The following is a 16,090-nucleotide window of genomic DNA, read 5'->3' as shown; positions in this document are numbered from 1 at the left end:
AAGAAAATTGGCTGCATTTGATATAAGCAAGAATTTTCCTTTGAAGCTGGCAACTAATCACTCTGTGATTAATAACAAAATGAATAGATCTTGAAAGTCATATGAGTTTAATAAGTGTCTGCAGCCAGAACTCCCTACAATCGCTAACTAGGTTAGACAGGAAAATACAAGTTTCAGGAGAATTTTACTCATTAAAGGGACAAACTATTATTCACAAAAGCCACAATTTTCAAACATTCCATGCTCTCCAGGTCGAATGCAGAGCATTACCTCTTTATCTGCAAGCACTGCACTAACAGGTATCACTCCACCACCCAGTGCTTTCCCCAAAATCTGTTTAAAAACAAAAGGATCAAAATGAACCCAAACACAGAATCATTATAGGTATGTCAAAATGATAAAATCGGTGGTTGATCTTGAGTAATTGAATGCCATACCACTACATCAGGGCGAACTCCTTCCCAGTCACATGCCAGCAGTTTACCTTGTCCTTGCTAAAGCCAGTTTGTATCTCATCAGCAATCATTAAAATATTATACTTTGAGCAAAGGTCTCTGACAGCCCTCAAATAACCATCTGGAGGAAGCATAAACTGCGAATGATGTGGCAAAAATAATATAAAACTTTGGGGTGAGGGGAAGAAGGAACTAAGAGAGAACTCAATCTCAGAGCCCGAACTTTTTAGGTCATATTAGATTATAGTTGACCTGATTTCTATGTGAAACAGGAGTCAAGAGTCTGACAACTGACTAATTTAAGAAGACAGACACACAGTTCTTACAATCAAGAAAGCGAATCAAAGAAAGTTGTCCATTTGGGATATTTGAATCACAAATGCTCTTCGAGTTGTTGGTTAGGCCCAACAAATACAAGAGGTTGCATAGAGCTGAAACAAATATTTGCGCACAACATAAACTTCCATACATATGAATACCGCTAGCCACAGAGGAAGAAAGTATGGCACCAAACAAGGCCAAGATAAGTCCTCAACATTTCAATCTAAAACAGTTCCATCCCTAAAAAAGATAACCTTCTTATTATAATTGATCAAGATCATCAGTCATACATACCCCAGCCTCTCCTTGAATAGGTTCAAAAAGGAATCCAGCAACCACTCTCCATTTTCTGACCTCATAGACAGAAGGATGATAAGTCTTACATCAATAATGTCACAACTATGTTGTTTTGATAGATTACAGTTTAATATCAGTGAAAATACTCAGCCTGAAGCTCATATATTTGAATTCTTAGGCCAGTCAGAAGAAATATAGTATGAAGCAGAATCAACATACTATGAAACCATAGACTAAGTAAACAAAAGAGACTATGTATTGGTGAAGACTTTTAAAAAATCTCTCCAGCGCAACCTGATCTCCAAAGTCAACTTGAAGATGGCCGGGCAACAATGGCCCAAAACCGCAGGTAGCCTCATTGTCACAGCTAATGGAAATAACAGCCAATGTACGACCATGGAATCAGCCACAGCACGAGACTATGATAGCCCGCACATGATTCCATTAGTGCAAGAATGGCATTTGGACCCAAAAGCTCAATTAGTCCTATGGAAGTTGTTCAAATGAAGAAGCATGGCACATGAATAAACAACCAACACCACTAAGGAGACAGCTGGTCAAATGGCTTGGTGTCATCCGCATTAAAACCACAGGGCATTGGGTTAGAAACAATAGAACATAAAACCACCCTCTGCCAGGTTCTTATATTTGTGGCCAACCCTTATGATGTATGGTCTGCTCGCATAGGGCCTTGGAGCAGAAAGCGGAAGCAAAAGCTTTCTTGAGACAGAAGTGCAACACCCAAGCTTAAGTTGTGCATCCTTGCATCAAAGTGTGTATTGAACTAGTTAGATAAGCATCATAGGCAGAGACAAGACAAGGACATCCAAATGGAAATAAGACGAATAGATGGAAACTCATTATAGTAGTAGTGTATTAGAGTTCATATTCCCAATACCATGTTTAGGTTCACCTGTTTTGTTTCTTGCTTCTTCACTAATTTGAGAAACTTATGAAGTCTCTGTACTAAATGGATTGTAGCAAAGATCAAAGTGGAGCAGTCTGGGTTTTGTTTTCTATTGGTTCCTCTCTTCTGCGGCCTTGCACGACATATCATGTCTGTCCTACTCGAAACAAAATGGAGCGAAGGCAAAACATAGGGTTTGAACTTTGAACAAGGAAAAATAATGAAGGGGTTTGAAAATATATTGAGTCCTTAAGTGTGGTTAACTACTTTTCTTTTCTTTTTTTATACATCAGGCCTTACATTAGATCCACAGACCAAAAAACGAATTCTGCAAGAACGTCGGTCGCATGATTAATTGTATTATCTGAATCTCTACACTACACATTTCAAGTGAGACATATTTTCGAGTAAAATAGAAACAAGACAAATCATTATGGACAGTGAAACAAGTAAATATCCATGTTGTTAACAAGGGATCTTGCCAATCTTGAATGATTAATTGCCATGTTAATTTATTTGATTCAATGAAGACTTTGTGTTTGGATTCTTTTCGTATAGCTAAGTTCTAGCTGTTAAGTGTAAATATCCAAGGATCTGTTAAGGCTTCCACCACCGATCGGAGCTGCAATCGGAGCTGCAACCATGAACACGTGTTAGGCCGTCCAAGTTGATCGTCCCGATCGTCCCTCTGATGCTTAACTCGTAGTTTCGATGATGGTCAAACCGTCAATGGCACCTATGGATGCTTCTTTGGTAGACCTAGAATGTTCTCAAAAAGAAAAGGAGCGCAAAGCATAAGCGTGAGTGTGCTCTCTCCACTTATCATGATACTTGATTGTGCTTCTTTGATATATTCCTATTTGGAATGAGCAAATAACAATGAAATGTACCATATGTATTAGTAATTTCAGAATGAACTAAAAAAGAATCTCATCAGAGACTAATTTCATTAACTTCCTTTGACAATATTCATCTGCTTTCGATCAATCAATGAAAACCTTCCAACCCTACAATGGAGTCGATGGTTGCTAATGTCATCTCATGTTGCAACATAATTGCTTCCAATTGCGTAACGTATTCATTCAATTACTGTGAACGACGGAGATAAATTTCAGAGACTTACCATCTGCTCAACTTGCATCAAGCATTACCAAATTTCGATGTATCGTGCATTCGTGAGCCCATGCTAAAGTTTTAGCTCGAAGCCAATGAACAGGAATTCAAATGTTTTGCTCTTTTTAATTTTTTTCTGATGTAATGCTTGCGAGGCACCACTTTAGCGCCACATCAAGTCCGCGTCAGACTTTTAACTGCAATTTATAACAGTACCTTAGGGAGGGTAGATGTATCAATGAAGTACAAATTAGGGGTTTTTGGTGACATGAAAAAAAAGTTTGGAACAAATACATCACAATTGGTACAGTTTTGAATTTTCCGTGGCGTTTTTACTTTCCCAAAACATTATTTTTTATGTTAACCAATGAGTAAAAACATGGGGACAGAATTCGTTCAAAACAAGATATGCTCCCAAAAGATTAATGAGATTAACTTTTCAATCAGATGACGAACAAACCAAGCGGTACGAGAAATTGGATTTAGAGGCCTATTGGAACTGCAAACTGGAAAGTTGAAGGGGGGAGGAATTCTGTCATTGGTTGGCGGACAACTTTGATCCGAAGCTGTGCGAGATTAGAACATGCACTGGTAGGATGCGACCCGTAATTGATCAAAAGTTTGAAATATCAAACGAATGTCACAGAATCGTATTCGATGGCAGCAGATAAGGATGGGAACATCAAGATCAAGTCGGAAGAACTTCTACTACAACCGCACGCTCTTAATGTACATAAAACTTGATCGCCCGAGAAAACTTCGGATCTTTCTTTTTTATAACATGTCAATCTATAGAATTAAACTAAATCAATCTTTTATGTATTGGAAAACATATTATTTCAAAAAGGAAAGAAAAACTAAAACTGACGTTTTTGTTCACCCATACCACATCTTTACATATGTGTACGTACATGTACAATTTTGTCACTTTTACTAAAACATTCAAGGATACATGTCGGTCTGCTTGCAAAGAGTTCTTGCCCATCGGGTTAGGGTGGACAGATTATGACCAAACGGTGACAAGCATCAGTTAGTCATAACAAATTGGCAATTGTGATATGTCTTGACATGTGACGGTCAAACTGTCCACGGCACCTATGGATGCTTGGTCTTTTAGGTAGAATTTTCACTGGTAATTCCTCCAATACGATAGCTTTTATGTAGAGGTATTGTCAATGTACTCCCTGCCAGGTTGACCGGTCTCGAGTCAAAGCCCGAGTTGCATCATTTCTTAGTCATTCCCATCGAGTAGGAGTACTCTCACAAGACAGGGTTAGTATGGATGCGTGTTGGCCAAGTAACTTGCCAAATCCATCATTATCAGAAACAATCAGAAGTCATGTTGGAATGACGTACCAGAGTGAAAGCAAAAACATGGATGATGGACTTGCAACAGCAAAGGTTGTTAATTATCATTCAATGCAGTCAGAATGATTCCGCAAGCCAAGTACTTAATCAATCTTATATACTAATAACAGCATAACTTCCAAATTGCTATCTACCTTATATGAGTATCAGCAACATGTAGTCTTTCTACTCTGCTATGGTTCCAACTTAGCATGGGGATGAAACCTGCTCTCTCCACCAGCTAAACTTGTCACAACAGAAACTCAAAAACCAAAAGCTTCTCCATCTTTATCATGTCCGTTACAAGAAACCCAAACTGCACTTACAGAAGTGACAATGGGCAGATGCTCTCGCAAATTCTATCCTTGAACTGAAGAATAGCAAGTTAACGCTGGATGCTTCTTTGGTAGACCTAGAATGTTCTCAAAAGGAAAAGGAGTGCAAAGCACAAGCATGAGGGTGCTCTCCACTTATCACGATACTAATTATGCCGAAAAAGCTACTCATGCATGAGTTTTGCTTTTGATGGAGAGCCTATGATCATTTTGGTGCGAACATGAGAATGCAAGGGACCTTCCAGTCACCTCTCTCGTGAAATCAACCAAATTAGGTGTTTACATAAAGTAATGTAAGTGAAAGTCAACTTCTTTGTCTTATATACTAGATTATTCAGAAGGAATAAAATGGTCAATTGTATCTCTCTAGCACTTGCCTGCCATCTATTTCTTAATAAAACAGAAGGGGGAAATATGCAACAGAACAAATAATGTAGAACTCCTAGCAAAATCCCTTCATTTAGCTGATATGTTACAAGGAAGCAATGGAACGAAGGAACTTACCTAAGCAATATATCTCATCCCTTGGCATGCTCATTTTAAGTGTATAACCTATACAATTTTGTATGTATCCAATCACACCACCGCATGCCAAATCCTGCACATTGATGAGGACTAAAGAATAGGATCTCAGTTCTGAAACCAGCAGTAAAGTGAAGCAACATTTACACAAGAAGACTGATTATCGTAAAAACAATATTATAGAGGAATTATGATAGTGAGTCCTCTTTATTACTGGCGGATACAAGGCAAACAAACAAATTGCTTCACTAATTATTAAGATCTGCAAGTAAGGACTCACTTTCATGGCAGTCACCAGCCACCATAACAGGTAAATTACCCAAAGCAAGTCAATCAAGCAAACGATTTGCAAGGAATAACAAACCTGTAAACCAACAGATTATTTTGGTTACTCCACGTTAACTTGGTACTTATAACTCCACAGCCAATCTTCAAGAGATATCTGCAGCAGCTAGTTTCTGTTGAAGCCTTTCAACTCGATCCTGTGGAAAAAGGATAAAGAAAAGGTAAAGAAAAAGAAGAGGGAAGAATCAAAAGTTGTCACTGCATTCCAACAGTAATCTCAATAATACTCCGCGACATGAGAAATTGCAGCAGTACACGAAGATAAATTTTTAATAATGGATTAAAGAAGTTTCCATCACTTTAGCCACTCCCAAGTAGAAACTTATCCTCATTCTTCTAAATTGAAATAAGTAAACCGTCATCAGCTTCCCCTCAGCCTTGTCATTTGGCCTACGTCCCCGACAAAGGTTCAAGGCTTGGCGAGACTTGAGAGAGAAAGACAGATGAGAAGAAAGAAATGAATCTTCCATTAGAACTGTCATAGATACCCAACAAAATTAGCTAAAAGTGCACCTTTACGTCATAACAATAATGAAAAACATATTTTCTTTGACAATCCGTCAGTTGAAGGTAATCAGTTGCAGAAATATCAATGCTCAAACTAAATACTTGCACCTACAAGGATCCCTTCAGACATGCTGACCGTAATTATTTCTTTTATGTAAAACAGAATTCCATGAAACACATCAAAATAAGACAAACTATTTTTCCACTTTACATAAGCATTCAGTGACATTTAACCTGAATTTTTAGGGACTTATCATTGCCAAAATTATAAATACAGCTTTTAGAAGTAAACCTCAATTCAATGTGTTCATGTCAGCAAAAATTTGTTAAAGGACGCACACACAGAGTCACAAAACTATGACCAGTACACATCATAATGACGAAAGAATAGAAAAACCTCTAAGAACTATAACTCATATAGTCAAAAGATGATCCTTAATAGCAGAAATACACCCTTTAATTGTCCAGTCACGGCATACACCATAAGGAAAGCTTACAAGAATTTGACACTGATAAACTGACAATATGAGAAACCAGAGAATAACTGCACTGGTCAAACTAAGGAAGTAAAGCATACCTTGAATGATCTGGAACGACGAATGGAGGGATCTATCTGTGAGGACGTGGAATAGGACTTCTCAGCTTCATCAAACTGTTCCATTGCCATGAGAGCATCACCCTGACATAAATAAGCCTGGAGGAAGGAAAAAAAACATTTACTTTAGAAATATATTATGAGCCAAAATTCTCACCAATACAAGGATCTCTCCCTCCCTCTCTATTTTGGGTCCACAGCACTGATGTAAGCATGTAGCGAGGTCTCTAATATCTAAAACACAAGATTTGGTGATGTTAAGGTTATATATTGATGGAGTATTCAATTTTAAAGAAAAAATTCTCTCATCTCTTGAGATCATGCGCAAGGTCCTATAGTAAAGGTTTTAGAAATCTCACGAAGAGATTGTGTTCTGATTGCTTGAGATGCAGGTCAGAATAAAACCTTTCCTACTTAACACAATGTAGACATTAAAACCATGCGCCTGCATCAAATTATGTGAATCTCGTTACATAAACAGCACTTGCCCTGTCTCCTTCCCTTTCCCTCCTATCAGTGAAAGCACAAGGGGATAAAGGTTCAGTTTTTAGAATTGCTCCTCAGATCAAGCTCCCATCTGACTAAAAGTCTAAATTGCATCCTTTTTGGGTGAGACCTAGTCTACACCTTACGCCTGCCTCTTGTGTGCCCCTCATGGGAAATGATTTATGATTAGAAATATTAAGGTTGCAAATGCCTCATGCTTTTAATTATATGAATAAATTTTTCTAAAGTAGAGACTCACTGACCTCAGTGTACTGAGGAGCTAATGTTGACGCTTCTTTTGCATCTTCCAGAGCCCCACTATAGTTGCTCATTCCCAACCTCGCAACAGATCTGAACAAAACATAAACCTCTAATTCATAAATCATGTAAGAGCCCCACTACAGTTGTACATTCCCACCTTTTCAGCAGCAGCTTGGTTTCTATAATCAAAACGAAATGCTAACATAAACCTCTAATTCATCCACAAAGGTGCCCCATTTAGTGCAAACTCATTCACATCATCATCAAAATCATCGCCAACACCTAGTCAACTACAGAAGAGGGGGTAAAATCCCATCTTGGAATACTTATTACGTCGCCGTGACAAATTTAGAAAGTTTGTCATCAACTGCAGCAAGATGCAGAAATTGTCTCAGCCTCAGATGATAGGAATTGATGGACCAACCTGTCTTTATACATCACATGGATCCCACCAGATGGACTCATTGCTATAGCCTGCGTAACAAAGAAAAAATCATCATGAGATTTCAATTCCTCCATTGGATCAGCTACGGTCTATTCAATCATTTGAGAAAGGACCATCAAGGCACTCATTCTCTAATCTCTATCAGCAAAATGTTCCCAAATAAACAAAACCAATCCAATTCAACCACCAATTAGCCCACAACACACGACCATTCCCATAAGACTGAGCACAAAAAACACCGAACTACAGCAAAACACACGTTAACCAGAACCTACCTGAGTTAGCAGGACCTCGGCATCGGAGAAATTTCCCCTCTCCAGCTCGCTCTCGGCTCTCTTCCTCAGCGCAAGCGCCTCCAGGTTCCTCAACACGTCCTTGTCAGCGTCACAGAAGATCCGCGCGGCGCGCGCGGCGGTGCCGCAGTGGCTGACGATGACGCCCTCGGGCAGGAGGGCGAGGTTGGGGCCGGAGCCGCACCGGCCCAAGCAACCGCAGGCATTGACGGCGACGCCGGGCGGGGCCAGGCCGGAGAGCGCCTCCAGGGTCTGGAACGAGCCCTGCTTGCGGCAAGTGCGGTTGGTGCAGACCCTGACCTCGGAGAGGCTCGACGAGCCCGCGCACGAGGCGGCTGTGAGGCGGCGTCGTTGAGGATGAGAGAGAGAGAGTGAGTTGTTGAGGGGAGAGATTACGGTGAGCTCCATCATCTCCTCCGCCTGGCGACGACGGTGGTGTCGCAGACTCCCAGTCGCTCCTAGCGTAAGTGAAAGAACTGATTCCGATCCTCGCGGAGAGAGAGAGATACTTGGAAAGTATAGGTGACAGTCGCTAAAGAATAGAAAACGCCACGGAATAGTCAACGCATTGTGCTAAAGCATATGCTGCTTGGTTGACCTCCGGTGTCTCAATATTTTTTGAAAAATTTTAAAAAAGAGCTCGAAGCCTTTTTATTTTCGCAAATAAAAGCCTCAAATAAATCTTGTTACAAATAAAAGTCCAAATTATCATTATTTTTTCAAATAAGAATATGAAGTGAATGTTATTTCAAATAAGAGCTCTAAAGTAACCATGAAATTTCAAAAAAGAGCATAATTTCAAGGGCATTTCAATCTTTTTTTTTATATTTGATTTTTTTAAAATTTTTCTTTTTTTTTATTTCTTTAAAATTTAACAAAAAAATTTTTAAAAAGAAGGATACAGAGGCGGGAGAAGCAACCTCCCGCCCGTTGCCCACTACCCCTACATTGCGGGGGGAGGAGGAGGAGGAGGAGAGTGGTTGGGGTTGCCGGCGCCTCCTCAAGAGTCGATGGCCCCACCAAACCCGAGATGAGGGCCAAAGGGTTGGGCCCTCTCCCAAATTTGGGCGAGGGGTCACAGGTGCCCTCCTTAACCAAGGGAGGGGTGGCAACCCCCGCCTTGGTCAATATCCGAAAGAGGGCCCCATCCTCTTCCACTTCTGGGCCTCGCCTCTAGTCAGCGAGTTCACCGACCCTTATGGAGGCGCCGGTGACCTCACCTCCATGACCCCCCATCGGCGGTGGGTCGGCCTCCACAAGCGGGAGGGGCAACCCTCTTGTCATTGTGGCTATTTTTCTTTTTTTTTTTTCATTTTTAAAAACCAAAAAAATGGGAAAATATAGAAAAATAAATTAAAAAATTAAAATAAGAAATGACGAAAATGCCTTATAGGTTAGGCCTTTTTTTGAAATTTTATGACCACTCTTATTTGAAATATAATTTGAAACGAGATTCACTCGATGCCTTTATTTGAAAAAATGAGAGGATTTTGGGCTCTTTTTTGAAAATTTCCCAACATTTTTTATACAATTGACAACATTATTTTGACAGAGAAATCACACATTACAAATAAATGTATGTAATTAATGGATAAAAATTGCCTCTTCGGCGATCAGCGCTAGCGGCTCACTTTGGGTAAAACCAAAAAGTCTAACACCCAGTACGAAATATTGGATTAAACGATAATTATTGCGTATCACTAAAGGCCCGAAAATTCAAGGTTGCCGAGCCCGTTAGCGTAGGCCCACAGCTAGAAAATCTTTCAACGCAAAGGATGCAGAAGCTAAGATTACACGGCGTAACTCGTTCAGAAGTTTGTCCACAATGCGAATCGCACTGGTGACATCGTCGACGACAAGTGAACTTTTCACAACTGAATCAACCGCCTTGGAGGTGATCAACTCTCGCGTGATTTGGCTCTTAGATACTGAGTCATCCAATTATCTAATTGAATCGCTCAAAGAATTTCCCTCGAAAAGGAAGCATTCAACGATTTCTTATTCGATGAACAATACTAGTATTGCTCAAATCATTAGCCTCTCTGAACGGTGGCGTGGAGTTCATGCATCATTTCTTATGGGGAAGAACTAGAGTTATTTTGTCGGCATTGATCATGTGCACGGTACAAGCGATTTCTCAGATCAAGGTTGAGATCACACCTTGAATCTTAAAAGTTACACTAGTTACTAGGCTTCCACGCTGCGCGGGATTAAAGCTAAAGTTCATGAGCAAGAATAACTTGCATATAAAACTTAACATATGCATGCCTGCCCATGCTAATCCACACATTCCTTAGGAAGCTCAGAAAACCTGAGTTTGTCCTGGCAATAGTCATAGACCAAGTGCTTCTTGCGAACCCACGTGAGTTGGCGGCTCCGATGACGACCTATCTCGTCGAACGACGGCTTGTCCCACCAATATTGCCCCAATTGTCTGCATTTGGTCACGATATCGTCCGTCTCCGGCGACAGCTCACAGGCGTCGATGCCAAAGGACCGAAACGAAGAGACGAAAGGCGCATGGCTCCAGTTCGTCTTCACCCGTCCTCCTTGTGTGGCCCAATCGTCAGCGTTCCACACCGACCCACGGACTCGCATAGGCTGGCTTTTCGGATATGGCACGCCACGAGATTCTTCCTTGTTCGTGAATACTCTTACAGGAATTCCGTCGACGAGAAACCTATGTTGTTTGACAAGAATACCGGCGTAAGCAAAGTGATAGGCCCTGTCCACTCCCATACAAAAACAAACGTACAAAGCGCGTGCAATAACTATCTATCGAGAAAGAGAATTAGGAAGAGAAATCAAGGACGGCGTACATGATAAAACGTCGGTTCCAGAACAAAGAGTAGGTATGAAAATCCAAGGTAGGATCGAACCAAAGACTGTGCCTTTGCTCTCTATCTCCCGTGCCGTTGACATAAACATTGGTTTGGACAAGGTAAGGTTCTCCGGATAGGTTTCCCAGAAACTCGAAGTCAAGCTCATCGTGGTTAGGAGCATCCGAAGACATCTGCATTGATTTTCCATCAGTCATTTTTCGCGTGTCGGAATTCGAAAACGTTATATGATTGCAAATATAGAGTAGGGATGGTTATATACGTAGAATGCCGTTACTGTTCCAGCTGAATCGCCTTGGACTAGCTTAATTTGCACCGTTGTCAGTCCAAACAGGTATGTCTTCATGGACCCGAACCCACAACCTATGGGAAGCCACGATGATTCCCGATTCAAGAGTAGGATTATGGTGAATAATGGAGCAATGTTCAGGACTCAACTAGTTCAAAGTATCAATTTCAGTCGAGTTTGAATTTGAATACAATAACGCTTGAACTCAGTTTATTCAAAGTCTAGCATTAGCTGGTTCTTTCTTGTGCATAGTTGGTCAATCTCCAAATTCTTTCATGCGACCCAACACAAAAACCAAGCTTCACGAGCCCTACACGTCGTTCTTATTCCGTGTCGGCTTTGAAGATTGAAGTTTGCTATGAGCTGGAAAGGGTATTTAGACTGTTAAGTCATGATGATAAGTTGAGGAAGAACAGGTGAGTATGAGAAATGTGATCAAATCAGCATTCTGGGATTGAGAGGACTTGCAAACTGTGAGTTAGAGGCAAAGAGGGAGGTTTTACCAGAAGAAGAATCAAGAGTCAACTTTGTTTGGTCCCCTTCGCACTCGACGTGCTCAGGAGCCCAGGTGGGTTGGAAGAGCTCGTCGAAGCCATCACAACCAGCTACTCTCCGTACCGTACAAGAACTCCACAACCACGACATCGTCAATAAGGCAATCAAGGAACACGAAGACCGCCACTTCGAGATAATCATCTGAATTCTCTTATGCAGCATCGCCCAGAAAGCCAAATTTCAAGAAGCAGCAGGGAAGTGAGACTCAGAGAACGACGACCATGTACAATATAAAAGCCTCGCGAAACTCTCCGAACGTCGAAGTCTTTAATTGGTTATTATCATGGGATAGTGGGGGTATGGCCATTGATGAAGTGGGGTCCAGCCAAAGTAGGCAAGTTGAAATGGATTCCGAAGGCCACGTAGGATAACCACTAACTTGAGGAATGCCCATTATCTTCGCAGGGATCAAAGGAAAATGGATAGGCGGAAACAGAAAGCTTCGCTTTATGAGCTGTTGATTCTCACTTCACCTTCACCTCAACGCACATTCAGAAAGCAGATTCATATCTTTTGTAGCCATAGCAGAATCAAACCTTGGTAAATACCAGCAAATCACACCTTTGTACTAATTTCTGGAGTCTACCTACATTCTGGTATCTATTCTTCTGAATGACACGGAGGAGCATGTCATTTGTCGCAAATGTTTGCGAAAAAATTGCGTGTCCAAGGAGTCGATCTCGGCTAGTAAAGACTAAAGAGATGAGGAGAGCACTTGCAATAATCAAAGTCTTCAGACTAATTTAAATTAACATTTTACCAAAAGGGAAAAAGGAATTGGACATATGTCAATGGGTCGGTGCATTATGCAAAGAGAAAAGGAACATTAAATGCATGTCTCTATGCAGAAGAATAAGCCAAACAGAGTATGCTAAACCAAACTCATATTGGAAAGTGCTTGCATATGTAAAAGGAGAAATGGGTTGTCATCAACTTCACTTGATGGTCACATTGGCACGCTGCATCCATTAAAGGCAAGCAAAGCATGAATATTCCTGATTTGAGGCCTTTTTGGACCATCAATTAGTGGGTACTCAATTAACAATTTGGAAATTAGCCTCAACAGATTTTCAACTAGTGGTACGTATATGTCCCGATCTTGGGTTGCTCTAGTATCTCAAAGTAGCACAAGAAGCATCCTAATAAAACAAACTCATTATTGGCCAAAAAGGGGAAACCGTACAGTCTGATCTTGTTCCAATGAGGTTCTCAAACAACCATCACAAATCGGGCAAGCTCATGATCCTTGAAATTCCAAAGCTCCTCTGCAAAAGCTTTAAGAGGATAAAGATAAAAGAGAGTAGATTTGAACAAGAGTTTCCAGTAACTTAGCTAATTAGTGTGTCACATGATATCATGAGATGACAATCACAGTAACACTTAATCAAAATGTGAAAGTAAGAAGGGCGAAGAGAAGAAGGCAAAATTTTAAACACCACAAAATATATATGGGGATGGCACAAAATCCAGTCTTTAAGATTTGTGTCCCTCATCCGCAGCAGCCTCAAAAGTCTCCCCGGGAACAAGTTCAGGGACCTCATCATCATCATCATCCTGTGTTGCAGTTGCACCCGTGGCGGCAGCTGCACCAGGTGACTGCTTCTGGAACTGCTCGGCCAGCTTCCTTAGGTTGTCCAAGTTATCAGGCCCTAATTGGTTGATTATTCCTGGGAGAATGTCTTGCAGTTCTGGAAGGAGGATGATAAAAGAATTCATGTGATTAGGAGTTGAAAAGTTTAAAGATGCCCGTGTGCCCATGCACATAATTCTGCAGACAAAAATATCAAGCACCAGGCACGGAAGCACAATTGCACACCTCCATGCAAAGTACCCCACCAAAATATCCTAGAATTCTCCAGGCCTCGATGATAAACTTAGACAAGTGAGATTACCCAAAAGCATTAAATGAGTAGGGTTAGCCCTAGATGTTTTACTCCCAGTAGATGGAATTATATATATATATATTAGACACACAGAACATGAAGCTCAAGACAATGTCACCAGGAACAAACAAATTGTTCATGAACAAAAAAATCGATACATACTCTTGGTCTGAGGAGAACCGCTAACGACCCATGTATTGGCTGCAATAGAGGCTTGAACTGGTGCACAAACAGAAACAATATTACCATCACTGAATGCAACAAAGCAATACGCAAGGCATTGCTATTAGAAAGTAGGTTAACCTTTGGGATTTAGGAACTGGATGACGACATCATCCTTGAAAATGTTGACTTCCTCAATTGCAGGAATAGCATTAACTCCAATTCTTTTCAGGGTGCTTTGGAGCCTTTTGTCATCCGTGGTAGTTGTCTTGTGCACAGCCTTCTTCTTTCTGCAACAGTATCCAAAGAAATTTAAAATTGCATGTAGCAGGAAACAACAATTTGCAGGCCCAACCAGGGGCAAACACAGAAAGTAGAATCATATATAATCAGTTAATCTCTCAGCCTTGAACATACAAGAAAGAAAGCAAGCGGTCCCAATTAATGAGGAAACACAGTTTTGTTTTTTTATAATTTTAATACGAACAATGCAAAGCCACGAGATATGCACCTCAGCCCACACAAAGCACCATCAATATCGTACTCAATTATCAATGACTCATCTCTTTGATGTTTAATTTTGAGATCATACAAAATATGGCCCGGACAAGTGAAGCAACATTCACAGGCCTATATTTTATCAGTCAAAATAATCCATGAATCGAAACTTGTAGTTCTGCTTGTATTCACAGGCCACAGATATCAAACTAGAACAAATTTCATACCTTCTCATGGTGCCCTTTCCACCAGTGCGGACTGAACCAGCCATCTTCATAAGCTTCTCTACGTTCATCTGTGTAAAAAAGTGTCGAGTGTAACTATGCTGCAGCACCGCAGGCAACAGAACTTAGAAGTACAACTCGAGCATAAACATTCACTTTGAAACTCGTTACAAAGCTGCTAGCTTTCACAGAATTACCAAGTGTCACACCTGCCTACTTCCTATATCGGGCCTATAATTTTTTTATCTGCTTTTTGATACAGATCAGATAGCACAGCCTCTATGCCCTTTACTAAAATCTATATTGCCAAATATAAGTGAAGGATTAATCATGAATGCATGCAAATAAGTACAATAAGAACTTTGGTAGGTTAAATCAATTCCAAAGTAAGGAATTATTGTTTGGAACCTGCTATTGTGAACAGTATTCATTTTCTCTATTTGGGGGTATGTGCCTAAGAAAACCCTTAACAGAAAACTATATCTAGCAACAGATAAAGCACAAAGTTCACATGTTCGAGAATGTCAGCTCAAATCTTGTGAGGAAAAGATGAGCTCGGCTATTGACTGGAAGACACTAAAAAACCTAGCTACTTCTTCAGCAAATCGATTAGTTAAACTGTCCCTAGATAAACCAGATTCGCGCAGCAACATCGGAGGGAACCCATTTTCCAGCATCTCTCCCTCTCCATGACACAATAGCTAAGACATAAAGATGACAAGATTGAGAAACATCAATAGAACCAAAAATGGTCCGAGGAAACATATCAAGCGACAAAGAACCGCAAGCACAAAAGCAAACCAATTATACTCCACGACAGCAATGCAAAAGAACCGCGACTCAAATGCTACAACATCAAGCAACAAACGCAACATCAAAAGCAACACTTCAACCAAGTAAATCCCCATAAAACCAGCCATCCACATCGAATCGAAAGCATTCGGTAAGATTGAAAAATTGAAAATCGACAACTCCACTGCAGCCTTAAACCCTAAATCTCACTTCCGAACCACGAGAAATGAAGAAACTATCGAGCACGAAGTGAGATCAGAAGAGTGCGATATCGGGCATGGTCGTACCTTTACTTGACTCCTGACCTCGAATCGACTTTGTTGCGTGAAAGGGTTTTAGTAGGAGCAGAAGAAGATAATAGAGCCCCCTCTCAGTAGCAGACGGCGCCCGCAAAATTATAGCCCGCTCACTCTCTATGAGGTTTCCAAAGGACGATGCTTGATAATCAGCTGACTGTCATCACACGGCAGACAAGGCTTGACGTGACACGTGTCCAGATCATGGCCTGCGGCTCTCCGGGTGGGAGCAAATATTGCCGTACCTGGTGAAACAACATGGGTCATGGACAGGCCGGCCCCGTTTCGGCCCAAAAGTGTTGTCTGGGCCGGAAAATTAATT

At 40.9% G+C, this 16,090-nt stretch overlaps 3 protein-coding genes and 1 long non-coding RNA gene across 13 annotated transcripts; all 4 read right to left on the bottom strand.

Moving 5' to 3' along the window:
- Positions 1-233: 233 nt before the first annotated feature.
- LOC125316016 lies at positions 234-2,068 on the bottom strand. 4 transcript variants are annotated; one of them, XR_007199314.1, is made up of 4 exons: positions 1,071-1,295; positions 782-886; positions 438-592; positions 234-333 (listed from the first exon to the last, which is right to left on the bottom strand). It is a non-coding gene; the product is annotated as an uncharacterized LOC125316016 (long non-coding RNA). The 4 variants fall into 4 exon arrangements; XR_007199315.1 differs by adding an exon at positions 1,343-2,068 and having other exon boundaries at positions 438-1,125; XR_007199312.1 differs by having other exon boundaries at positions 782-1,295.
- A 2,386-nt stretch (positions 2,069-4,454) lies between these two features.
- LOC115748787 (dnaJ homolog subfamily C member 7) lies at positions 4,455-8,734 on the bottom strand. Of its 7 annotated transcripts, XR_007199302.1 has the most exons (8): positions 8,212-8,734; positions 7,916-7,965; positions 7,494-7,581; positions 6,727-6,843; positions 5,662-5,779; positions 5,512-5,559; positions 5,280-5,373; positions 4,455-4,852 (listed from the first exon to the last, which is right to left on the bottom strand). XR_007199302.1 is itself a non-coding variant. In XM_030685405.2 (5 exons), the coding sequence occupies exons 1-5, from the start codon at positions 8,638-8,640 to the stop codon at positions 5,729-5,731; spliced, it is 735 nt and encodes a 244-aa protein (XP_030541265.2). In that variant the 5' UTR covers positions 8,641-8,734; the 3' UTR covers positions 5,205-5,728. The 7 variants fall into 7 exon arrangements, 1 of the variants encoding a protein (XP_030541265.2); XR_007199301.1 differs by having other exon boundaries at positions 5,512-5,779; XR_007199300.1 differs by having other exon boundaries at positions 5,280-5,559.
- A 1,632-nt stretch (positions 8,735-10,366) lies between these two features.
- Positions 10,367-12,097, bottom strand: LOC115748766 (xyloglucan endotransglucosylase/hydrolase protein 9-like). The gene is made up of 4 exons (XM_030685381.2): positions 11,862-12,097; positions 11,332-11,432; positions 11,049-11,242; positions 10,367-10,909 (listed from the first exon to the last, which is right to left on the bottom strand). Exons 1-4 carry the CDS (start codon positions 12,073-12,075, stop codon positions 10,507-10,509), a joined length of 912 nt encoding a protein of 303 aa, XP_030541241.2. The 5' UTR covers positions 12,076-12,097; the 3' UTR covers positions 10,367-10,506.
- A 1,091-nt stretch (positions 12,098-13,188) lies between these two features.
- Positions 13,189-15,918, bottom strand: LOC115748786 (nascent polypeptide-associated complex subunit beta-like). The gene is made up of 5 exons (XM_030685404.2): positions 15,760-15,918; positions 14,684-14,751; positions 14,100-14,248; positions 13,959-14,015; positions 13,189-13,601 (listed from the first exon to the last, which is right to left on the bottom strand). The coding sequence occupies exons 2-5, from the start codon at positions 14,749-14,751 to the stop codon at positions 13,387-13,389; spliced, it is 489 nt and encodes a 162-aa protein (XP_030541264.1). The 5' UTR covers positions 15,760-15,918; the 3' UTR covers positions 13,189-13,386.
- Between the last annotated feature and the right edge of the window lie 172 nt (positions 15,919-16,090).

Source organism: Rhodamnia argentea, chromosome 1, assembly GCF_020921035.1.
Source record: "Rhodamnia argentea isolate NSW1041297 chromosome 1, ASM2092103v1, whole genome shotgun sequence".
Classification (NCBI taxonomy): domain Eukaryota; kingdom Viridiplantae; phylum Streptophyta; class Magnoliopsida; order Myrtales; family Myrtaceae; genus Rhodamnia; species Rhodamnia argentea.
Note: the sequence above shows the minus strand (reverse complement) of the source record. Positions and strands in the feature narration are given on the sequence as shown.